This window comes from Sebastes umbrosus, chromosome 19 (assembly GCF_015220745.1).
Source record: "Sebastes umbrosus isolate fSebUmb1 chromosome 19, fSebUmb1.pri, whole genome shotgun sequence".
Classification (NCBI taxonomy): domain Eukaryota; kingdom Metazoa; phylum Chordata; class Actinopteri; order Perciformes; family Sebastidae; genus Sebastes; species Sebastes umbrosus.
In genome coordinates this window covers 297,774-323,885 of record NC_051287.1, presented here as the reverse complement: position 1 = coordinate 323,885, position 26,112 = coordinate 297,774, and the positions used below count along the sequence as shown (strand labels likewise).

Genomic DNA, 26,112 nt, shown 5'->3' with positions numbered 1-26,112 from the left:
GTATTAGTATACTCATGTTGTAGTATTAGTATACTCATGTTGTAGTATTGGTATACTCATGTTGTAGTATTAGTATACTCATGTTGTAGTATTAGTATACTCATGTTGTAGTATTAGTATACTCATGTTGTAGTATTAGTATACTCATGTTGTAGTATTAGTATACTCATGTTGTAGTATTAGTATACTCATGTTGTAGTATTAGTATACTCATGTTGTAGTATTAGTATACTCATGTTGTAGTATTAGTATACTCATGTTGTAGTATTGGTATACTCATGTTGTAGTATTAGTATACTCATGTTGTAGTATTAGTATACTCATGTTGTAGTATTAGTATACTCATGTTGTAGTATTGGTATACTCATGTTGTAGTATTAGTATACTCATGTTGTAGTATTGGTATACTCATGTTGTAGTATTAGTATACTCATGTTGTAGTATTAGTATACTCATGTTGTAGTATTGGTATACTCATGTTGTAGTATTAGTATACTCATGTTGTAGTATTGGTATACTCATGTTGTAGTATTAGTATACTCATGTTGTAGTATTAGTATACTCATGTTGTAGTATTAGTATACTCATGTTGTAGTATTGGTATACTCATGTTGTAGTATTAGTATACTCATGTTGTAGTATTAGTATACTCATGTTGTAGTATTAGTATACTCATGTTGTAGTATTGGTATACTCATGTTGTAGTATTGGTATACTCATGTTGTAGTATTAGTATACTCATGTTGTAGTATTGGTATACTCATGTTGTAGTATTGGTATACTCATGTTGTAGTATTAGTATACTCATGTTGTAGTATTGGTATACTCATGTTGTAGTATTAGTATACTCATGTTGTAGTATTGGTATACTCATGTTGTCGTATTGGTATACTCATGTTGTAGTATTAGTATACTCATGTTGTAGTATTGGTATACTCATGTTGTAGTATTAGTATACTCATGTTGTAGTATTAGTATACTACATGTTGTAGTATTGGTATACTCATGTTGTAGTATTAGTATACTCATGTTGTAGTATTGGTATACTCATGTTGTAGTATTAGTATACTCATGTTGTAGTATTGGTATACTCATGTTGTAGTATTGGTATACTCATGTTGTAGTATTAGTATACTCATGTTGTAGTATTAGTATACTCATGTTGTAGTATTGGTATACTCATGTTGTAGTATTGGTATACTCATGTTGTAGTATTAGTATACTCATGTTGTAGTATTAGTATACTCATGTTGTAGTATTGGTATACTCATGTTGTAGTATTAGTATACTCATGTTGTAGTATTAGTATACTCATGTTGTAGTATTGGTATACTCATGTTGTAGTATTGGTATACTCATGTTGTAGTATTAGTATACTCATGTTGTAGTATTAGTATACTCATGTTGTAGTATTGGTATACTCATGTTGTAGTATTGGTATACTCATGTTGTAGTATTAGTATACTCATGTTGTAGTATTAGTATACTCATGTTGTAGTATTGTATAGTTTTACTTTCTGTTTGTGAGGAACCGGAAGTGGTCCCTCCTCTCTGCAGGTCTGTGCAGGTGTGATCAGGTCCCGGTAGTGATCCGGCTCCGGTGTGAAAGAGACCAGAGACAGAGATCAGGGTCCCGGGTTATCCGGGTGAGCTGGCTGTAAACAGGAAGTGTTGGAGACAGGGATTCATCGTGATGGATTCTGTCTGGTTGCTGGTTCTGGTTCTGGCTCCGCTCTGCGACCAGACTGCTGCTGGATCAGGACTCCTCAGAGACCCGGATCCGGACCAGAAGGTAGACCTTAAGGTGGACCTGGACCTGGTCTCGGTCCTCCACCGGGTGGATCAGCGGTTCCTGTCCGTCACCATCGATGCGAGTCTGGCTGAAGAGGAGAAGTTCATGTCTCTGATCCGGTCTGTCCTGGTCTGTCTCACTGAAACATCTGTCTCACTGAAACATCTGTCTCACTGAAACAGATGTTTCATTGAATGAAACAGATGTTGTAATGTGTTCCTGGTTCAGTAATCTGCTCTGTAATTTCCTTTTAAGCCGCTTAAAGTAGTTTATTTCTATGAATATGAGCTCAGATTGATTAATGTTGTTCTGAAGCTTTTAACGGATTAAATCAACATTTAACAAGAAAACACAATGAAACCTCCAGAGATCCGATCCACCACGAGCCTCTAGTGAGGACTCAGAGTAATCTGAGTACTCTGAGTAATCTGAGTACTCTGAGTAGGGGAGACCGGGGCCAGCTGTTACTCTGAGTAGCATCTCTCTGTTAGGGGAGGTATGGAGGACTAAAGCTGCCCAAAATAAATAAATAATGCCATTAAATTAATTAAATAATATTAAACATAAATGTAGGCATTAATTAACTGATCAAATGTGACATAAATTGATATTTATTTCTGTTTTAATTTGCTTCTGTATTTATTTATCTAGAAATAAATAAATTAAATACTTAAATATGTACAATTTAATAATGAATACATAAATGTAATGCTCCTCTGAGTAGGGGAGACCGGGGCCGGTAGCATCTCTCTGTCAGGGTAGTCAGAGAATATATGGAGGACTAAACCTGCCAAAAATAAATAAATATGCCATTAAATTAATTAAATAATATTAAACATAAATGTAGGCATTACTTAACTGATCAAATGTGACTGTTCTGTTTTAATTTGTTTCTGTATTTATTTATCTAGAAAGAAATAAATTAAATACATAAATAAATATGTACAATTTAATAATGAATACATAAATGTAAAAATAACTCTAAAATAAACAAAATGCAAAAATAAATAAATGTGAAAGTGAATTAAATCAATAAGTGATACAAACATAAATAAATAAATAAATAAATAAACATTTAAAAAAATCTGTGAAAAAAAAAAAACTTAAACCACATTCTTTTCCATATTATTTTGTAGTCCGCTTCATTCTCTCAAAATGAGTTCAACAACATATTATTAGTTTTGTAAATCATCACCAGATTAAAATGATTGTCAGGAACAACATCATTCTTCTAATATCTGGTATTCTTCTGAAACGTTCAGCCGGTCAGAGAATCAGAGAATCAGAGACTCTGCTTCTAAACTCATCATTTACTGAAAGTCAGTATTAATATTAATAATAAACCAGTTCATTCAGGTTTCCTCACATCACCACTGAAGCTGTTGTTGTGTCTCCTCCAGCTCTCCGAAGGTCCGGACGCTGGCTAGAGCTTTGACTCCGGCGTTCCTGAGGTTTGGAGGGACGAGACAAGACTTCATGGAGTTCACCCCTCAGAGGTTCCATCAGGACTCTGGTTCCACCGCAGGTAACTCAGACATGGTCCAGACTCCAGGAGGACATGATGATGATGAGGATGATGATGAGGATGATGATGATGATGATGATGATGATGATGATGAGGGTACTTTGACTTCCTGTTCTCCCAGGACATACTTTCTTTGTAGTAGGTCCTAAAACCAGAGACCGTTTATAAGAAGTAGACGTCACTCACTGGTTGGTAGACTGACGTTTTGAAGCCTCCAGTTCGGCATTTTGTCATCATGTTCCTGCATTGATCTTGTAATGAAATATAGAATCTAAATAATGCCAGTCTCGTGTCGTTGTTAGAGCCGACCTGTGATCAGATGGAGCTGCCCTCCTGGCTGGAGGACCGGCTGAAGAAGGACTGGACCCGACAACGAGTGGTCCTGATGAGAGAAGATCTGCAGAGGAAGTACAGAAGAGTCAAGTTCACAGGTACCAGTTTGACTTTCTGTTGTTGGCAGGAATGTGCTTCCATACTTTACATGATCTGTAATTATCAGAGTAATCCATTACTTCCACATTTATCCAAAAAGTATTGTACTTTACTTTGTACCTTAGTTTGTTTCAGACGTTTATAATCTGATCAAACTAAACCTGTATCAGGTGTTCCACAGGGCTCCGTGCTCGGACCACTGTGGTTTCATTTTGACTGACTTCTACTGCAATAAGGTTTAGAAAGCAGGACTTTTACCTGTAGTGGAGTATTTCACAGTGTGGTAGTAGTACTTTTACCTGTAGTGGAGTATTTCACAGTGTGGTAGTAGTACTTTTACCTGTAGTGGAGTATTTCACAGTGTGGTAGTAGTACTTTTACCTGTAGTGGAGTATTTCACAGTGTGGTAGTAGTACTTTTACCTGTAGTGGAGTATTTCACAGTGTGGTAGTAGTACTTTTACCTGTAGTGGAGTATTTCACAGTGTGGTAGTAGTACTTTTACCTGTAGTGGAGTATTTCACAGTGTGGTAGTAGTACTTTTACCTGTAGTGGAGTATTTCACAGTGTGGTAGTAGTACTTTTACCTGTAGTGAAGTATTTCACAGTGTGGTAGTAGTACTTTTACCTGTAGTGGAGTATTCCACAGTGTGGTAGTAGTACTTTTAGCTGTAGTGGAGTATTTCACAGTGTGGTAGTAGTACTTTTACCTGTAGTGGAGTATTTCACAGTGTGGTAGTAGTACTTTTACCTGTAGTGGAGTATTTCACAGTGTGGTAGTAGTACTTTTAGCTGTAGTGAAGTATTTCACAGTGTGGTAGTAGTACTTTTACCTGTAGTGGAGTATTTCACAGTGTGGTAGTAGTACTTTTAGCTGTAGTGAAGTATTTCAGTGTGGTAGTAGTACTTTAACTGCAGTAAAGGATCTGAATACTTGCTCCTGTCACAGAGTACACTGTGGACCTGCTGCACTCCTTCACCAACTGCTCCGGGATGGATCTGATCTTTGGGCTGAACGCTCTGCTCAGAACAGCTGACAACAGCTGGAACAGCAGCAACGCCGCCTCGCTGCTGAGCTACTGTGAGTCCAGACGCTACCGGATGTCCTGGGAGCTCGGCAACGGTACGTTAACACTTCTTTCTTCTACTTCTACTTCATCATAGGAGTGAAGGTCCAGTCGTATTAAACTCTGCAGTTTCTTATCGGAGGTTTGATAGGTCTGGGAGACGGTTTGTTCTGCACACAGGAAGTGACCTCACGCTGCTTCCTGTGTCTGGGAGACGGTTTGTTGTGTGAACTCTGGTTTCCTGTGTCAGCAGACAGGAAGTGTGACCTCAGAAAGCGTTTTATTTTGAAGGGTGACTCACAGTGAGACTGAATGTGTCTTCAGAACCAAACAGCTATGAGAAGAAGGCCGGGATCCGAGTGGACGGACGTCAGCTGGGACGGGACTTCACTCGTCTCAGAGACATGATGTCACAGTCCAAGTTTTACCACGATGCCGCGCTGTACGGGCCGGACGTCGGTCAGCCTCGAGACCGCCGGACGGACATACTGGAGGGGTGAGAGGTCTCTCTGTCTCTGTCTCTGTCTCCGTCTCCGTCTCCGTCTCCGTCTCCGTCTCTGTCTCCGTCTATATACATATATACAATAAAGTGTATATGTTAATAATACTAGTGTTTGATTGACAGGTTCCTGCAGACTGGATCTGAGGCTGTAGACGCTCTCACCTGGCACCAGTGAGTTCACCTTTACTTTAATATTCTACACACTAACTGCTATACTGCTGGCTTTATACTACACACTGTGTACTTTACTACACACACTGTGTACTGTACTACTCATAAAGTACACACTATGTAGTAACAGACTTCAGACAGACCCTCTGCAGATTCACCAACTGGTTCACTGATAAGGATAGGAGACATCCACCCCCTATTTGTTTATTTATTTATTTATTTATTTATTTATTTATTTATTTATTTATTTATTTATTTATTTATTTATTTATTTATTTATTTATTTATTTATTTTTTGTTTTTGTTTTTTGTTAATATTTTTAATATTATAATTTATTTTATTTAATTATTACTTTTCTTCTGTTGTTAAGACACATAAATCAGTAATTTGACTCAGAAATGGTCCAGAGTCCAACATCTGCATCCACATCAACATCTGCATCCACAGCAGCAGTCTGTTATAGTAACAGACCGTAGAATGTCGTGATGGACCAATCAGAATCAAGGATTCAACGAAGACGTGTAATATAAAACATATAAGCACAGAATCAATACGTTAAAACTAAATGATATAGATCTAGTCAGTGTTTAAATATAAATGAAAGAATGATATAAATAAGAATTAAACATATACAGTATTAATGAGTAGTATTATGTGTGTTTGTGTTGATTAATTGTGTTTGTATTGATTAGTTATTGATTAATGTGTCTGAATAATGAAACCTGTTTCTAGTTACTATGTGAACGGCAGAGACACGTCGCTGGAGGACTTCATCGATCCTGAAGTTCTGGACACGCTGGCCTTAAAGACCACAGAAGTCCTCAAGGTAACAACGATGAGATATATATATATACCGTATATATACTGTGTATATACTATGTATATACACAGTATATATATATATATATATACTATGTATAGTAGGGATGCTCATTTTGAGAAATGTTCTTAACCGATAACCAACCCTCGTTAACTGATTATTAACCGTTAACTGACAAGATTTGTGCCTCGCATCCCAGATGTTAAAGTGTTAACGTGAGTCCAGATGTTAAAGTGAGTCCAGATGTTAAAGTGATAACATGAGTCCAGATGTTAAAGCGTTAACGTGGATCCAGATGTTAAAGTGTTAACGTGAGTCCAGATGTTAAAGTGTTAACGTGGATCCAGATGTTAAAGTGATAACATGAGTCCAGATGTTAAAGTGTTAACGTGGATCCAGATGTTAAAGTGTTAACGTGGGTCCAGATGTTAAAGTGAGTCCAGATGTTAAAGTGTTAGCGTGGATCCAGATGTTAAAGTGATAACATGAGTCCAGATGTTAAAGTGTTAACGTGGATTCCAGATGTTAAAGTGATAACATGAGTCCAGATGTTAAAGTGTTAACGTGGGTCCAGATCTTAAAGTGAGTCCAGATGTTAAAGTGTTAACGTGGGTCCAGATGTTAAAGTGAGTCCAGATGTTAAAGTGAGTCCAGATGTTAAAGTGTTAAAGTGAGTCCAGATGTTAAAGTGTTAACGTGGATCCAGATGTTAAAGTGATAACATGAGTCCAGATGTTAAAGTGTTAACGTGGATCCAGATGTTAAAGTGTTAACGTGGGTCCAGATGTTAAAGTGAGTCCAGATGTTAAAGTGTTAACGTGGGTCCAGATGTTAAAGTGAGTCCAGATGTTAAAGTGAGTCCAGATGTTAAAGTGTTAAAGTGAGTCCAGATGTTAAAATGTTAACGTGGATCCAGATGTTGACGCTGGTCTGTGTTTCCGGTTCTGGTCCAGAAAGTGAAGCTGGTGTCTCCTGAGAAGCCCGTCTGGCTCGGAGAGACGAGTTCAGCGTTTGGAGGAGGAGCGGTCGGACTGTCGGACACGTTCGTCGCTGGATTCATGTGAGTTTATACAAGTCGAGACCAACCGGGTCACCAACAAGTCCAAATCAAGTCTAGACCGAGTCCAAATCAAGTCCAGACCACTTGAGTCCGAGTGGATTGAGATGGAGTCAGGAGTCTGGATGAGGCCCAGAGACCAGAACCACTCAGACGGTCGTCCATTCAGTCCATTTATCAGTTAGTCAGAAAATTAATCAGCAACGGTTTTGATAATTAATCATTTAAGTCCCTTTTTAGAATAAAACACCCTGGTTCTGGTTCTGGTTCTGGTTCTGGTTCTGGTTCTGGTTCTGGTTCTGTAAATATGATAAAATAACACAGAACTTTATTTATCCAGATGGAAATGATTTAGCAGCACAGAGCAGGAAGAGAATCGTCATGACTACAGGATGTCCATGAAATGTGAATATTGTCTGTTTTCTGTAGTCTCCAATGGTCCTAAATTAAATACATGATGTCATATGATATAATATAATATAATATAATATTACATAATATAATATAATATAATATAATATGATATGATAATATAAAGGTTAAAGTGAGGATAGAGAGTGTTGTAGAGCTTCCAGAGAGGAGGCCTGAGATGAGAACAGGAGCTGTATTGTGTCTAACAGGAGGGTCGTCGTCTCTCAGGAGTTCTACATGTTACTTTATTGAGTTAAAGGATTACCCAGCAGCCCCGGCGGTCTCATGACCAACCTTAGAGCCGTCCTGCTGCTCGCTCACAGTGACGCTCACACGTCAACACAAACTCAACATCAGACAGTTCAGAGCTTTACAGTCATCATATTTAATAGACGTCAACGTACTGATCCATATTGATGCCATGTTCTCTGTGTTATTAACGTGTGTGACTGTTCTCTGTGTTATTAACATGTGTGTGACTGTTCTCTGTGTTATTAACATGTGTGTGACTGTTCTCTGTGTTATTAACATGTGTGACTGTTCTCTGTGTTATTAACATGTGTGTGACTGTTCTCTGTGTTATTAACATGTGTGACTGTTCTCTGTGTTAATAACATGTGTGACTGTTCTCTGTGTTATTAACATGTGTGTGACTGTTCTCTGTGTTATTAACATGTGTGACTGTTCTCTGTGTTATTAACGTGTGTGACTGTTCTCTGTGTAAATAACATGTGTGTGACTGTTCTCTGTGTTATTAACGTGTGTGTGACTGTTCTCTGTGTTATTAACATGTGTGACTGTTCTCTGTGTTATTAACATGTGTGTGACTGTTCTCTGTGTTATTAACATGTGTGACTGTTCTCTGTGTTATTAACGTGTGTGACTGTTCTCTGTGTAAATAACATGTGTGTGACTGTTCTCTGTGTTATTAACGTGTGTGTGACTGTTCTCTGTGTTATTAACATGTGTGACTGTTCTCTGTGTTATTAACGTGTGTGTGACTGTTCTCTGTGTTATTAACATGTGTGACTGTTCTCTGTGTTATTAACGTGTGTGACTGTTCTCTGTGTTATTAACGTGTGTGTGACTGTTCTCTGTGTTATTAACATGTGTGTGACTGTTCTCTGTGTTATTAACGTGTGTGTGACTGTTCTCTGTGTTATTAACGTGTGTGTGACTGTTCTCTGTGTTATTAACATGTGTGACTGTTCTCTGTGTTATTAACGTGTGTGACTGTTCTCTGTGTTATTAACATGTGTGACTGTTCTCTGTGTTATTAAGATGTGTGACTGTTCTCTGTGTTATTAACGTGTGTGTGTGACTGTTCTCTGTGTTAATAACATGTGTGACTGTTCTCTGTGTTATTAACATGTGTGTGACTGTTCTCTGTGTTATTAACGTGTGTGTGTGACTGTTCTCTGTGTTATTAACGTGTGTGTGACTGTTCTCTGTGTTATTAACATGTGTGACTGTTCTCTGTGTTATTAACGTGTGTGTGACTGTTCTCTGTGTTATTAACATGTGTGACTGTTCTCTGTGTTATTAACGTGTGTGACTGTTCTCTGTGTTATTAACGTGTGTGTGACTGTTCTCTGTGTTATTAACATGTGTGTGACTGTTCTCTGTGTTATTAACGTGTGTGTGACTGTTCTCTGTGTTATTAACGTGTGTGTGACTGTTCTCTGTGTTATTAACATGTGTGACTGTTCTCTGTGTTATTAACGTGTGTGACTGTTCTCTGTGTTATTAACATGTGTGACTGTTCTCTGTGTTATTAAGATGTGTGACTGTTCTCTGTGTTATTAACGTGTGTGTGTGACTGTTCTCTGTGTTAATAACATGTGTGACTGTTCTCTGTGTTATTAACATGTGTGTGACTGTTCTCTGTGTTATTAACGTGTGTGTGTGACTGTTCTCTGTGTTATTAACGTGTGTGTGACTGTTCTCTGTGTTATTAACGTGTGTGTGACTGTTCTCTGTGTTATTAACATGTGTGTGACTGTTCTCTGTGTTATTAACATGTGTGTGACTGTTCTCTGTGTTATTAACATGTGTGACTGTTCTCTGTGTTATTAACATGTGTGTGACTGTTCTCTGTGTTATTAACATGTGTGACTGTTCTCTGTGTTATTAACGTGTGTGTGACTGTTCTCTGTGTTATTAACGTGTGTGTGACTGTTCTCTGTGTTATTAACATGTGTGTGACTGTTCTCTGTGTTATTAACATGTGTGACTGTTCTCTGTGTTATTAACGTGTGTGTGACTGTTCTTTGTGTTAATAACGTGTGTGTGACTGTTCTCTGTGTTATTAACATGTGTGACTGTTCTCTGTGTTATTAACATGTGTGTGACTGTTCTCTGTGTTATTAACGTGTGTGACTGTTCTCTGTGTTATTAACATGTGTGTGACTGTTCTCTGTGTTATTAACATGTGTGACTGTTCTCTGTGTTATTAACGTGTGTGTGACTGTTCTCTGTGTTATTAACGGTGTGTGACTGTTCTCTGTGTTATTAACATGTGTGTGACTGTTCTCTGTGTTATTAACATGTGTGACTGTTCTCTGTGTTATTAACATTGTGTGACTGTTCTCTGTGTTAATTAACATGTGTGTGACTGTTCTCTGTGTTATTAACATGTGTGACTGTTCTCTGTGTTATTAACGTGTGTGTGGACTGTTCTCTGTGTTATTAACATGTGTGTGACTGTTTCTCTGTGTTATTAACAGTGTGTGGACTGTTCTCTGTGTTATTAACATGTGTGTCTGTTCTCTGTGTTATTAACGTGTGTGTGACTGTTCTCTGTGTTAATAACGTGTGTGTGACTGTTCTCTGTGTTATTAACATGTGTGTGACTGTTCTCTGTGTTATTAACGTGTGTGACTGTTCTCTGTGTTATTAACGTGTGTGTGACTGTTCTCTGTGTTATTAACATGTGTGTGACTGTTCTCTGTGTTATTAACATGTGTGACTGTTCTCTGTGTTATTAACATGTGTGTGACTGTTCTCTGTGTTATTAACATTGTGTGACTGTTCTCTGTGTTATTAACATGTGTGTGACTGTTCTCTGTGTTATTAAATGTGTGACTGTTCTCTGTGTTATTAACGTATGTGTGGACTGTTCTCTGTGTTATAACATGTGTGTGACTGTTCTCTGTGTTATTAACATGTGTGACTGTTCTCTGTGTTATAACATGTGTGGACTGTTCTCTGTGTTATTAACATGTGTGTGACTGTTCTCTGTGTTATTAACATGTTGTGACTGTTCTCTAGTGTTATTAACGTGTGTGACTGTTCTCTGTGTTATTAACGTGTGTGTGACTGTTCTCTGTGTTATTAACATGTGTGACTGTTCTCTGTGTTATTAACGTGTGTGTGACTGTTCTCTGTGTTATTAACATGTGTGTGACTGTTCTCTGTGTGTATTAAATGTGTGTGACACTGGTCTCTGTGTTATTAACATGTGTGGACTGTTCTCTGTGTTATTAACAGTGTGTGTGACTGTTCTCTGTGTTATTAACAGTGTGTGTGACTGTTCTCTGTGTTATTAACAGAGGTGTGTGACTGTTCTCTGTGTTATTAACAGTGGTGTGACTGTTCCTCTGTGTTATTAACGTGTGTGTGACTGTTCTCTGTGTTATTAACATGTGTGTGACTGTTCTCTGTGTTATTAACAGTGTGTGTGACTGTTCTCTGTGTTAGTTAACATGTGTGTGACTGTCTCTGTGTTATTAACGTGTGTGACTGTTCTCTGTGTTATTAACAGTGTGGTGACTGTTCTCTGTGTTTATTAACAGTGTGTGACTGTTCTCTGTGTTATTAACATGTTGTGACTGTTCTCTGTGTTATTAACATGTGTGACTGTTCTCTGTGTTATTAACATGTGTGTGACTGTTCTCTGTGTTATTAACGTGTGTGACTGTTCTCTGTGTTATTAACATGTGTGACTGTTCTCTGTGTTATTAACATGTGTGTGACTGTTCTCTGTGTTATTAACGTGTGTGTGTGACTGTTCTCTGTGTTATTAACTGTGTGTGACTGTTCTCTGTGTTATTAACATGTGTGTGACTGTTCTCTGTGTTATTAACAGTGTGTGACTGTTCTCTGTGTTATTAACAGTGTGTGACTGTTCTCTGTGTTATTAACATGTGTGTGACTGTTCTCTGTGTTATTAACGTGTGTGACTGTTCTCTGTGTTATTAAGTGTGTGTGACTGTTCTCTGTGTTATTACAGTGTGTGACTGTTCTCTGTGTTATTAACATGTGTGTGACTGTTCTCTGTGTTATTAACGTGTGTGTGACTGTTCTCTGTGTTATTAACATGTGTGTGACTGTTCTCTGTGTTATTAACGTGTGTGTGACTGTTCTCTGTGTTATTAACATGTGTGACTGTTCTCTGTGTTATTAACGTGTGTGTGTGACTGTTCTCTGTGTTATTAACATGTGTGACTGTTCTCTGTGTTATTAACGTGTGTGTGACTGTTCTCTGTGTTATTAACATGTGTGACTGTTCTCTGTGTTATTAACGTGTGTGTGACTGTTCTCTGTGTTATTAACATGTGTGTGACTGTTCTCTGTGTTATTAACATGTGTGACTGTTCTCTGTGTTATTAACGTGTGTGTGACTGTTCTCTGTGTTATTAACATGTGTGTGACTGTTCTCTGTGTTATTAACGTGTGTGACTGTTCTCTGTGTTATTAACGTGTGTGACTGTTCTCTGTGTTATTAACGTGTGTGTGACTGTTCTCTGTGTTATTAACATGTGTGACTGTTCTCTGTGTTATTAACGTGTGTGACTGTTCTCTGTGTTATTAACATGTGTGACTGTTCTCTGTGTTATTAACATGTGTGTGACTGTTCTCTGTGTTATTAACATGTGTGTGACTGTTCTCTGTGTTAATAACATGTGTGACTGTTCTCTGTGTTATTAACATGTGTGTGACTGTTCTCTGTGTTAATAACATGTGTGACTGTTCTCTGTGTTATTAACATGTGTGTGACTGTTCTCTGTGTTATTAACGTGTGTGTGACTGTTCTCTGTGTTATTAACATGTGTGACTGTTCTCTGTGTTATTAACGTGTGTGACTGTTCTCTGTGTAATTAACGTGTGTGACTGTTCTCTGTGTTATTAACGTGTGTGTGACTGTTCTCTGTGTTATTAACGTGTGTGTGACTGTTCTCTGTGTTATTAACATGTGTGACTGTTCTCTGTGTTAATAACATGTGTGTGACTGTTCTCTGTGTTATTAACATGTGTGTGACTGTTCTCTGTGTTATTAACGTGTGTGTGACTGTTCTCTGTGTTAATAACATGTGTGTGACTGTTCTCTGTGTTATTAACATGTGTGTGACTGTTCTCTGTGTTATTAACATGTGTGTGACTGTTCTCTGTGTTATTAACATGTGTGACTGTTCTCTGTGTTATTAACATGTGTGACTGTTCTCTGTGTTATTAACATGTGTGTGACTGTTCTCTGTGTTATTAACATGTGTGACTGTTCTCTGTGTTATTAACGTGTGTGTGACTGTTCTCTGTGTTATTAACATGTGTGACTGTTCTCTGTGTTATTAACATGTGTGACTGTTCTCTGTGTTATTAACGTGTGTGTGACTGTTCTCTGTGTTAATAACGTGTGTGTGACTGTTCTCTGTGTTAATAACGTGTGTGTGACTGTTCTCTGTGTTATTAACATGTGTGACTGTTCTCTGTGTTATTAACATGTGTGACTGTTCTCTGTGTTATTAACATGTGTGTGACTGTTCTCTGTGTTATTAACATGTGTGACTGTTCTCTGTGTTATTAACGTGTGTGTGACTGTTCTCTGTGTTATTAACATGTGTGTGACTGTTCTCTGTGTTATTAACGTGTGTGTGACTGTTCTCTGTGTTATTAACATGTGTGTGACTGTTCTCTGTGTTATTAACGTGTGTGACTGTTCTCTGTGTTATTAACGTGTGTGACTGTTCTCTGTGTTATTAACGTGTGTGACTGTTCTCTGTGTTATTAACATGTGTGACTGTTCTCTGTGTTATTAACGTGTGTGTGACTGTTCTCTGTGTTATTAACATGTGTGACTGTTCTCTGTGTTATTAACATGTGTGACTGTTCTCTGTGCTATTAACATGTGTGACTGTTCTCTGTGTTATTAACATGTGTGACTGTTCTCTGTGTTATTAACATGTGTGACTGTTCTCTGTGTTATTAACGTGTGTGTGACTGTTCTCTGTGTTATTAACATGTGTGACTGTTCTCTGTGTTATTAACGTGTGTGTGACTGTTCTCTGTGTTATTAACGTGTGTGTGTGTGACTGTTCTCTGTGTTATTAACATGTGTGACTGTTCTCTGTGTTATTAACGTGTGTGACTGTTCTCTGTGTTATTAACGTGTGTGTGACTGTTCTCTGTGTTATTAACGTGTGTGTGACTGTTCTCTGTGTTATTAATATGTGTGACTGTTCTCTGTGTTATTAACATGTGTGTGACTGTTCTCTGTGTTATTAACGTGTGTGTGACTGTTCTCTGTGTTATTAACATGTGTGACTGTTCTCTGTGTTATTAACGTGTGTGTGACTGTTCTCTGTGTTATTAACGTGTGTGTGACTGTTCTCTGTGTTATTAACGTGTGTGACTGTTCTCTGTGTTATTAACGTGTGTGTGACTGTTCTCTGTGTTATTAACGTGTGTGACTGTTCTCTGTGTTATTAACGTGTGTGACTGTTCTCTGTGTTATTAACGTGTGTGTGACTGTTCTCTGTGTTATTAACGTGTGTGACTGTTCTCTGTGTTATTAACGTGTGTGACTGTTCTCTGTGTGCAGGTGGTTGGATAAGCTGGGTCTAGCAGCCAGGCTGGGTCTGGATGTTGTGATGCGTCAGGTGTTCATCGGTTCTGGTAGTTATCACCTGGTGGACGACAACCTGGATCCTCTTCCTGTGAGACCTCTCTCCTCATTTATCACTCTCTTTATGTTTGCATTGAGTCTGTAGCATCACTTCTCTCATCATCTATAACTATAACTAACTCTATAACATCACTTTGACTCCAGATGTGTTTTAATCTGATAACATCTAGTTCTGTGTTGAGTTCAGGTTCATCAGTTCAGAGGAGTTCTGCTGACTCAACTACAGCTTTAGTTCCTAGTTTCTTTACAGATTCAGATTTATGAAATATAAACGTGATGATTTAATTAAATAACCTGAGTTATTGTAGATTAAACTGCTCAACAGTTTATAAAGGAGTTAAATAGAAATACTGCTCACATGTTAATATGTCATCATTAAAACACTCTTCTTCATAAAGAGTCCTTTTACTCTCAGTATCATTCAGCTGTGTTGACCTTTGACCTCCAGCTGTGTTGACCTTTGACCTCCAGCTGTGTGTTCTTCCAGGACTACTGGTTGTCTGTCCTCTACAAGAGACTCGTCGGTCCGGAGGTTTTAAAAGTCGGATTTTCCAGCTTCGCTCGAAGTAAAAGAGTTCGTCTGTATCTGCACTGTTCCACCAGAGAGAGGTAGCTCTTCATCATCACTGCTCTTCATCATCACTCTCTCACTTCATCACTGCTCTTCATCACTGCTCTTCATCATCACTCTCTCACTTCATCATCACTGCTCTTCATCAGTCTCTCTTTGTTCAGTTCCAGCAGCGGAGCGGTGACGTTGATTTCTCTGAACCTGAGTAAGAAGCCGGTCTGGATTGTGGTTCCTGCCTCCGTCTCCTCCAGCACAGTGGAGGCCTTTGTCCTCCAGTCGGACCAGCCGGGGGAGGACGGCCTCTACTCCAGGTGACACTTATTATTCTGTCCTCGAGTCATGTGAAGAGTCACGCTTTAATCTGCTGCTCTTAATGTGAAAGAGTCTCCATCACAGTCAGAGGACCCGCACTGAAAACCACAAATCTCCTCCTCGTCCTCGTCCTCGTCCTCCTCGTCCTCGTTCTCGTCTTCGTCCTCGTCCTCCTGAAGCTAAATAAACTCTTTAACAAGACTCAGTCTAACCCAGTTTATCAGTCTGGACCGGATCTGGTCAGGATGTGAATTTGTGTCTAAATTGTTCCACCAATAGTCAGAGGTCAGAGGTCATGTCTTTCATGTTTAGTGAACCGTTTTATATCTTCATGTTTGATTGAGAGAGAAGTGACATGCGGAAAGGACCACAGGCCGGATTCGAACCCGGGTCCACCGCTGCTAGGACTGAGCCTTGGCATTTACATGGGCGCTCGCTCTACCGACTGAGCTAACCAGCCGCCCGAAAACAAGCATTTTAAAAGTTGTCTGCTTGTCGTCATGGTAACAGACCTGACAAAGCTGGTAACATTAGAGATGCGAGGTTCTCACAGGACACGTGATGATCTGATAGACCATGATGCATTGCTGTAGAAATATAAAGATATAAAGAAAGATGTTGGTTCCTGGTCGTACTAAGTTCCGCTGTTGTTCAGACGTTGGTTCCTGGTGGTCGTACTGAGTTCCGCTGTTGTTCAGACGTTGGTTCCTGGTGGTCGTACTGAGTTCCTCTGTTGTTCAGGCGTTGGTTCCTGGTGGTCGTACTGAGTTCCTCTGTTGTTCAGGCGTTGGTTCCTGGTGGTCGTACTGAGTTCCTCTCCTCTCTGTTGTTCAGGCGTTGGTTCCTGGTGGTCGTACTGAGTTCCTCTCCTCTGTTGTTCAGGCGTTGGTTCCTGGTGGTCGTACTGAGTTCCTCCTCTCTCTGTGTGTGTTTGTACTGCAGGAGTGTGAAGCTGAACGGAGACGTGTTGAAGATGGTTGATGATCAAACTCTCCCCGACCTTAAAGCAGCTCCTCTTCCTCCATCTGAACGCCTGCAGCTTCCTGCCTTCTCTCTGGCCTTCTTCGTCTTCACCGACGCCGCCGCCGCCGCCTGCATCTGACCACACATCACCTGATACCTGCAGCCAGGTGAGGCTCTGAGAGCTGCAGCCAGGTGAGCTGTTCATCACTGGACTAAATCTCAGGTGACTCTCTGAACGGACTGTTGGTGATGGAGAGTCTGTTTATATACAATATTGTCTGTTGGGTTTCTTGGTTCCTGGTCTAATCTTCCTACAATAACTACTGACAGAACTAAAGCTACCTGCTAACTCTCTGTGTTCTAATAATCAACAAGTCAATAAACCAAGTGTTTCTGTTAAGTTTCTTTTATTGATTTGACCCTGAAGAAACATAAGCGTTGGTCTGTGATGAGGATCAGTTTCAGGACTCCTCCTGCTCCTCGCCGTGCGTGATGATGTAACACAGAGACTTATAATCCAGGTTTCCTCCAGCGTCGATGGTAGACGACTGGAACATCTGCTTCACCTGCAACCCACAGATTATCACCATGACATCACCAATAACCAATAACCAGGGAGATGACCACTTCCTGTTAGTGGGGGGAACCAGAGAGATGATCACTTCCTGTTAGTGGAGGGAACCAGAGAGATGATCACTTCCTGTTAGTGGAGGGAACCAGAGAGATGATCACTTCCTGTTAGTGGAGGGAACCAGGGAGATGATCACTTCCTGTTAGTGGGGGGAACCAGGGAGATGATCACTTCCTGTTAGTGGAGGGAACCAGGGAGATGATCACTTGATTGTTTTTACCTCCTCAGGTGTGAACTTGTCAGCTTGTGTCATCAGTAGTGTCTTTAGTCTGAGGGAGAACCAGCAGAAGTGTTTAATTCATGTTAATGTGTATAAATGTGATGAACGTGTAGAACCAGTCGTCTGATGACTCACTGGTCTGAGGCGACGGAGCCTCTGGCGTCGGGGTCGAACAGCTTGAAGGCGTTCAGGATGGTTTCTTCAGGGTCCGTTCCTGAACATCATCAACCAGACACACGGTGCAACCTTTATACTCTATACTAGTCTAGTTAGACGGTAGAACCTTTATACTCTATACTAGTCTAGTTAGACGGTAGAACCTTTTGTCATCTAAATATAAATATATAAATAAATAAATAAATAAATAAATAAATAAATATATAAGTAAATAAATAAATAAATAAGTCATTAAATGCAGCAAAAATTATATTAAAAATAAATATAGCTATTAATTAATTGATAAAATTACAACATTTAGGAAGGAGACGCTAAAAGAGCTCAGAGAGCGTCGCTCTGCTGCTGGACACGCTTCCGCCATTTTGGACTGAAAGCGACGACCAGACGCCGGTAAGACGTCTGCCTACAAAGAGACCTGAGGTAGAACTACATTATTTTATATTCTATTGACAGGTTCTACTGAAGTGACCTGTGATGAACGGAAGCGACTGTTGTCAATAAAACACTGTAGTTTCGTCTCGTTGCTCCTTGATGCCCCGCCTCCCTCTGTAGATATGAAGGACTCATGCTAAGCTAACGGAAACACAACGATTCTTATGATCAGCTGATTAAAGAAAACATCGTTATTAATATAATAATAATAATAAACGATCCCCCGACACTGTTTCTTTAAGGTTCTCACCGTGCAGCTTCTCTCCGAACAGCGTGAGGAACATGGTGAAGTTGATGGGACCGGTAGCCTCTCTCAGCATCTCCTCCAGTTCTTTATCCTTCACGTCCAGTTTACCTGAAACACAAGTCACGACTGCGTCACGGCCACGTCACGACCACGTCACAGCCACGTCACAACCACGTCACCACCACGTCACAGCCACGTCACAGCCACGTCACAACCACGTCACAGCCACGTCACAGCCACGTCACCGCCACGTCACGGCCACGTCACGGCCACGTCACGGCCACGTCACAGCCACGTCACAGCCACGTCACCGCCACGTCACCGCCACGTCACAACCACGTCACAGCCACGTCACAGCCACGTCACCGCCACGTCACCGCCACGTCACAGCCACGTCACAGCCACGTCCCCGCCACGTCACCGCCACGTGACCCGTCTGAGCCAATCAGAGGCTACGAGTAGAGAACGCTACTCACCCAGAGACGCGTACGTGTCCTTCAGATCCTCTTTATCAATGAACCCGTCACGGTTCTGGTCGATCAGCGTGAACGCCTGAAACACATGAAGATGAAACATGAAGCTACCAGATGAAACACGTGAAGCTACCAGATGAAACACGTGAAGCTACCAGATGAAACACATGAAGCTACCAGATGAAACACGTGAAGCTACCAGATGAAACACGTGAAGATGAAACACGTGAAGCTACCAGATGAAACACGTGAAGATGAAACGTGAAGCTACCAGATGAAACACGTGAAGATGAAACACGTGAAGCTACCAGATGAAACACGTGAAGATGAAACACGTGAAGCTACCAGATGAAACACGTGAAGCTACCAGATGAAACACATGAAGCTACCAGATGAAACACGTGAAGCTACCAGATGAAACACGTGAAGATGAAACACGTGAAGCTACCAGATGAAACACGTGAAGATGAAACACGTGAAGCTACCAGATGAAACACGTGAAGCTACCAGATGAAACACATGAAGCTACCAGATGAAACACGTGAAGCTACCAGATGAAACACGTGAAGATGAAACACGTGAAGCTACCAGATGAAACACGTGAAGATGAAACACGTGAAGCTACCAGATGAAACACGTGAAGATGAAACACGTGAAGCTACCAGATGAAACACGTGAAGATGAAACATGTGAAGCTACCAGATGAAACACGTGAAGCTACCAGATGAAACACATGAAGCTACCAGATGAAACACGTGAAGCTACCAGATGAAACACGTGAAGATGAAACACGTGAAGCTACCAGATGAAACACGTGAAGATGAAACACGTGAAGCTACCAGATGAAACACGTGAAGATGAAACACGTGAAGCTACCAGATGAAACACGTGAAGATGAAACACGTGAAGCTACCAGATGAAACACGTGAAGCTACCAGATGAAACACATGAAGCTACCAGATGAAACACGTGAAGCTACCAGATGAAACACGTGAAGATGAAACACGTGAAGATGAAACACGTGAAGCTACCAGATGAAACACGTGAAGATGAAACACCTGAAGCTACCAGATGAAACACGTGAAGATGAAACACGTGAAGCTACCAGATGAAACACATGAAGCTACCAGATGACACACGTGAAGCTACCAGATGAAACACGTGAAGATGAAACACGTGAAGCTACCAGATGAAACACGTGAAGATGAAACACGTGAAGCTACCAGATGAAACACGTGTAGCTACCAGATGAAACACGTAAAGCTACCAGATGAAACACTTGAAGCTATCAGATGAAACACTTGAAGCTACCAGATGAAACACGTGTAGCTACCAGATGAAACACGTAAAGCTACCAGATGAAACACTTGAAGCTATCAGATGAAACACTTGAAGCTACCAGATGAAACACTTGAAGCTACCAGATGAACCAGATGAACCTCTAGATGAACCTCTAGATGAACCTCTAGATGAACCTCTAGATCAGGGGTGCCCAATACGTCGATCGCGATCTACCGGTCGATCGCAAAGGTAGTGTGGGTAGATCACATAGCATTAAAAAAAAAAAAAGAAATTAAAATATAGACGTCAGCTTATCAGAGCAGATTGAGAACTGTCTGTCAGAGTTTGACAGACGCTTTCAAGACTTTGTTTTACTGGAGCCAGTCGCTACATTCACGTGCTACCCTTTTCGGGAAGATGCTGAGGCTGATTCACTCGCATCAAAAATTGCAACACTGTTTCACCTGAACTCATCTGGAGTGGAGGATGAGATTTTGACACTACAAGCTGACATTCAGCTTCAGTCCAGGGCTCATGGACAGTTCTGGAACTTACTCACAGAGGAAAAGTACCTCAACATGAGGAAATGTGCTACCTCCTTGACTGCATTATTCGGCTCCACTTATTTATGCGAGTCAGCCTTTTCCCACATGAAGATTATTAAGTCCAAATACCGTTCCACCTTGACTGATGATCATTTGGAAGTGTGCTTGAGGCTGGCTATCAGCAGCTACTGTCCGGACTATGCATCCCTGGCTGATTCCATTCAGTGCAAGTCATCAGAGTAAGGTAATGACAAAAAATGTACAGAGTTATATTGTACAATATGGGTTCATGCAGTTATGCAAGGTACACCAACATATATTGTACATATAAAGAATACTCAATATATTTATAAATAAATATATGTTTTGCATTTTTATAGTAGGTAGATCATTTTGACTTGGTCATTTTATAAGTAGCTCGCATGCTGAAAAAGTGTGTGCACCCCTGCTCTAGATGAACTGATGAATGAATGAATGAATGAATGAATAATTCTCTGACCTCTTTGAACTCTTGGATCTGAGTCTGTTCGAACATGGAGAAAACATTAGACGAAGCTCTCTGAGCTCGTTTAGCTCCTCCTTCCTTCTTCTTCGTCTTTCTGCTCGCCTAAAAACAGAAATACAAACGTTAAGTTATTATTATTATTATTATTATTATAAACTCAAAGACAGAGAAGAGTTATTGTATATTTATTATATATAAAATACAAATAATATTAAAAATAAATGTAGCCACTAATTAATTGATAAAATGTGACATAAATTGATATTTCTGTTTTAATTTGCTTCTTTATTTATTTATCTTTGTTTTAATTCCCTTCTTTTAAATTTAGTTATCTATATTAAAGATGAATGATATAGGAAAATATATACTCTATTATATTATTTTGATGATATATATGATCATATTGCCCCGCCCTCAGTGTTCCTACTAGACTGCCTCGTCTGAGTTCTGTTCCTATTCTTACATTAATTTTATGTCTCTTTTATTTACACATTTATTTTATCTTTGTCAGATTGTATTTAATTCATTCATTCATTTTAATTAGAAATATTTTCCTTATTTTTGTTACAATCTCCAAATGCAACCCATCTCTCTTTTATATCATCTGTTTTATATCTGTGAATATACATAAATATAATTTAATAATGATTTCATATTAATGAGCTCTGAAACAACAATAATATAAAATAATATATAATTAATAATATGTATAATCTTCTTCTTTCAATATAAATCTGAGAATTAACTACAGCTGATAGTCCCCGTTCAGACGTTTCAAACTATTAATATAATAATAAAATAATAAAATAATATAACAATAATAAAATAATATAATAATAATAAAATAATAAAATAATATAATAATAATAGAAATATATAATAATAAAATAATATAATAATATAACAATAATAAAATAATAGAATAATAGAATAATAGAATAATAATAAAATAATAAAATAATAATATAATAAAATAATAAAACAATAGAAGATGTGAGGACGTACCATGTCTGCTGCTCCTCTCTGATGCTGCTGTCTGCTGGTCTCAGATCAGACCCGTTAAATACAGCAGCTGTCTGAGGCGGGATGATGAAGATGATGATGATGATGATGATACCTCAGACAGCTGATGATGATGAAGATGATGAAGATGATGATGCCTCAGACAGCTGATGATGATGGTCTGGATGAAGGACGGGGTCTTCAGGGACCAGCCGGATCCAAGCGGGACCCCCGGTCCTGCTAAGTTCCCCTTACATGGACAGGAGGTCTGGTAGAACCGTGGTTCTCCTGAGACCCGACAACACACCACCTCCTTTTACAGGCTTTCTATTTACAGCGTCACGATGTTCATGATGTCGCTTCTGTCCGGATGAATGTTTCTGTGATCCACATTTCAACAGATCATCAAAGTTTACTGAGAAAATACACCCAACATTCACCTTTAATACTTCATGTACAATCAGAAACAGAAAGTTTATGCCACAAAAACAAACGAACCAACCTGCTGTAGTTCAGTTCAACAACCTGAACCTTTATGGATTATACATGTACAGATGCAGCTCACAGAATTAGAATATCGTGAAAAAGTTCAATATTCTTCGTCAGTTATTGAAGAAAGTAAAAATTACACATAAACTAAAATGTTTCGAGCATTTTTTCATTTTAATTTGGATAATTACAGCCGACTCAAAATATTACAATATTTCATAAGATCAGTCAAAAAAAAGGTCCAATAAAGAAAGGTCCAACTTCTGAAAAGTATGTGTGTTTATTCACTCAATATACTGGGAATACTAAGAATAATAAGAATACTAGGAATACTAGGAATACGAGGAATAAGAGGAATGTCTTAGATCTTTTTTTTGGGACATTTTCTCAGACTTTTTTTTCAGAAATTTTTTCACACATTTTTTTCAGACTTTTTTTTCGGACATTTTTCAGATCTTTTTTTCGGACATTTTTTCAGACATTTTTTTTCTTACGTTTTTCAGATCTTTTTTTTCAGAAATTTTCTTCAGACATTTTTCAGATCTTTTTTTTCCAGACTTTTTTTGTCCGACAATTTTCAGAACTTTTTTTTCAGACTTTTTTTGTCCGACAATTTTCAAACCTTTTTTTCCAGACATTTTTCAGATCTTTTTTTCCGACTTTTTTTTCCGACTTTTTTTTCCGACATTTTTTCAGATCTTTTTTTTCAGACATTTTTCAGATCTTTTTTTTCAAACTTTTTTTCTGACATTTTTTCAGATCTTCTTTTTCAGACTTTTTTTTCAAACTTTTTTTTGGAACATTTTTTCAGACTTTTTTTTCCGACATTTTTCCGATCTTTTTTTTCAGACTTTTTTTTTGACATTTTTTCAGATCTTTATTCTCAGACTTTTTTTTCAGACATTTTTTTCCGACATTTTTCAGATCTTTTTTTTCAGACTTTTTTTTCAAACTTTTTTTTGGAAATTGTTTTTAGATCTTTTTTTTTCAGACATTTTTCAGATTTTTTTTTTTCACACTGTTTTTGGGACATCTTTTTTTAGAAATTTTTCAGATTGTTTTTTTCAGACTTTTTTTTCAGACATTTTTCAGATCTTTTTTTCAGACTTTTTTTTCAGACATTTTTCAGATCTTTTTTTCAGACTTTTTTTTCAGACATTTTTCAGATCTTTTTTTCAGACTTTTTTTTGGAATTTTTTTCAGATCTTTTTTTTCAGACTTTTTTTTCAGACATTTTTCAGACTTTTTATTCGGACATTTATTCAGATCTTTTTTTTCAGACTGTTTTTGGGACATTTTTTTTTTAGAAATTTTTCAGATCTTTTTTTTCAGACTTTTTTTTGGACATTTTTTCAGATCTTTATTCTCAGACTTTTTTTTCAGACATTTTTCAGATCTTTTTTTTTCAGATCTTTTTTTTCAGACATTTTTCAGATCTTTATTTTCAAACTTTTTTTCTGACATTTTTTCAGATCTTCTTTTTCAGACTTTTTTTGTCCGACATTTTTCCGATCTTTTTTTTCAGACTTTTTTTTCGAACATTTTTCAGATCTTTTTTTTCAGACTTTTTTTGTCTGATATTTATCAGATATTGTTTTCGGACATTTTTTGTCCGACATTTTTCAGATATTTTTCAGATCTTTTATTTCAGGCTTTTTTTGTCTGACAATTTTCAGATCTTTTTTTTCAGACATTTTTCAGATCTTTTATTTCAGGCTTTTATTTCAGAAATTTTTCAGATCTTTTTTTTCAGACTTTTTTTGTCCGACAATTTTCAGATCTTTTTTTGTCCGACATTTTTCAGATCTTTTTTTTCAGACTTTTTTTGTCCGACATTTTTTAGATCTTTTTTTTCAGACATTTTTCAGATTTTTTTTTTTCACACTGTTTTTGGGACATCTTTTTTTAGAAATTTTTCAGATCTTTTTTTCAGACTTTTTTTTCAGACATTTTTCAGATCTTTTTTTCAGACTTTTTTTTGGAATTTTTTTCAGATCGTTATTTTCAGACTGTTTTTTCGGATATTTTTTCAGACTTTTTTTTCGGACATTTATTTAGATCTTTTTTTTCAGACTTTTTTTTTCAGACATTTTTCAGACTTTTTATTCGGACATTTATTCAGATCTTTTTTTTCAGACTGGTTTTGGGACATTTTTTTTTAGAAATTTTTCAGATCTTTATTTTCAGACTTTTTTTTTGGACATTTTTTCAGATCTTTTTTTTTAGAAATTTTTCAGATCTTTTTTTTCGGACATTTTTTTAGATCTTTTTTTTTAGAAATTTTTCAGATCTTTTTTTTCGGACATTTTTTTGGATCCTTTTTTTCAGACTGTTTTTGGACATTTTTTTTTAGAAATTTTTCAGATCTTTTTTTTCAGACTTTTTTTTCAGACATTTTACAGATCTTTTATTTCAGACTTTTTTCAGACATTTTTCAGATCTTTTTTTTCAAACTTTTTTTCTGACATTTTTTCAGATCTTCTTTTTCAGACTTTTTTTCAAACTTTTTTTTGGAACATTTTTTCAGACATTTTTCCGATCTTTTTTTTCAGACTTTTTTTTTGACATTTTTCAGATCTTTTTTTTCAGACTTTTTTTTGGACATTTTTTCAGACATTTTTTTTCGGACATTTTTTTTCAGACATTTATTCAGATCTTTTTTTTCAGACTTTTTTTTCAGACATTTTTCAGATCGTTATTTTCAGACTGTTTTTTCGGACATTTTTTCAGACATTTTTTTAGATCTTTTTTTTAATAAATTTTTCAGATCTTTTTTTTCAGACATTTTTCAGATCTTTTATTTCAGACATTTTTCAGATCTTTTTTTTCAGACACTTTTCAGATTCCTTCCCGGATGACTGTGGTTACGTTTACTGAACTAGACCGAGAGTTTACGAAGCAATTTACTCAAACTTGAAATTAAATAATCTAATATTGTGAGAAACCTTTTTCTTTCTAGTTTGAGCTGTAGGTTTTAATTATCAGAATTAAAATGAAAAAAAAATGCTTGAAACATTTTAGTTTACTTGTAATGAGTCTAAAATATATTACATTTGCACTTTCTTAAATAACTGACGAAGAATATTGAACTTTTTGACGATATTCCAATGTTTTGAGCTGCACCTGTATATGTATATATTTATATTTTTAATATCTTTTAATCATGACTTTTTATAGTGCTTCCTGTATTGTAATGTATTATATGTAATGTATTGTTGTTTTCTTATCTGGACCTTGAGTCTGCTATAGAGTTGCAAATGAATTTTGAATTGAATTAATTGTTCAGAGATTTGAACTTATTGTTTTGAAAAAACAATTCTCATTCAACACTTGAGCCAAAACGAATGAAAGAAACTGATAATGTCCTGATAAATGTCCTGATAATGTCCTGATAATGTCCCGATAATGTCCCGATAATGTCCCGATAATGTCCTGATAATGTCCCGATAATGTCCCGATAATGTCCTGATAATGTCCCGATAATGTCCTGATAATGTCCCGATAATGTCCCGATAATGTCCTGATAATGTCCCGATAATGTCCCGATAATGTCCCGATAATGTCCTGATAATGTCCCGATAATGTC

At 37.7% G+C, this 26,112-nt stretch overlaps 2 protein-coding genes across 2 annotated transcripts; one reads left to right on the top strand and one right to left on the bottom strand.

The window, feature by feature from the left end:
* Positions 1 to 1,537: 1,537 nt before the first annotated feature.
* hpse (heparanase) lies at positions 1,538 to 16,924 on the top strand. Its single transcript, XM_037753633.1, has 12 exons — positions 1,538 to 1,911; positions 3,193 to 3,317; positions 3,620 to 3,748; positions 4,698 to 4,871; positions 5,140 to 5,311; positions 5,441 to 5,488; positions 6,222 to 6,315; positions 7,263 to 7,369; positions 14,595 to 14,709; positions 15,166 to 15,287; positions 15,414 to 15,560; positions 16,504 to 16,924. The coding sequence occupies exons 1-12, from the start codon at positions 1,694 to 1,696 to the stop codon at positions 16,661 to 16,663; spliced, it is 1,611 nt and encodes a 536-aa protein (XP_037609561.1). The 5' UTR covers positions 1,538 to 1,693; the 3' UTR covers positions 16,664 to 16,924.
* LOC119478714 (myosin light chain 5-like) lies at positions 16,924 to 21,132 on the bottom strand. The gene is made up of 6 exons (XM_037753634.1): positions 21,030 to 21,132; positions 18,708 to 18,783; positions 18,235 to 18,339; positions 17,511 to 17,589; positions 17,376 to 17,424; positions 16,924 to 17,090 (listed from the first exon to the last, which is right to left on the bottom strand). The coding sequence occupies exons 1-6, from the start codon at positions 21,063 to 21,065 to the stop codon at positions 16,986 to 16,988; spliced, it is 450 nt and encodes a 149-aa protein (XP_037609562.1). The 5' UTR covers positions 21,066 to 21,132; the 3' UTR covers positions 16,924 to 16,985.
* Between the last annotated feature and the right edge of the window lie 4,980 nt (positions 21,133 to 26,112).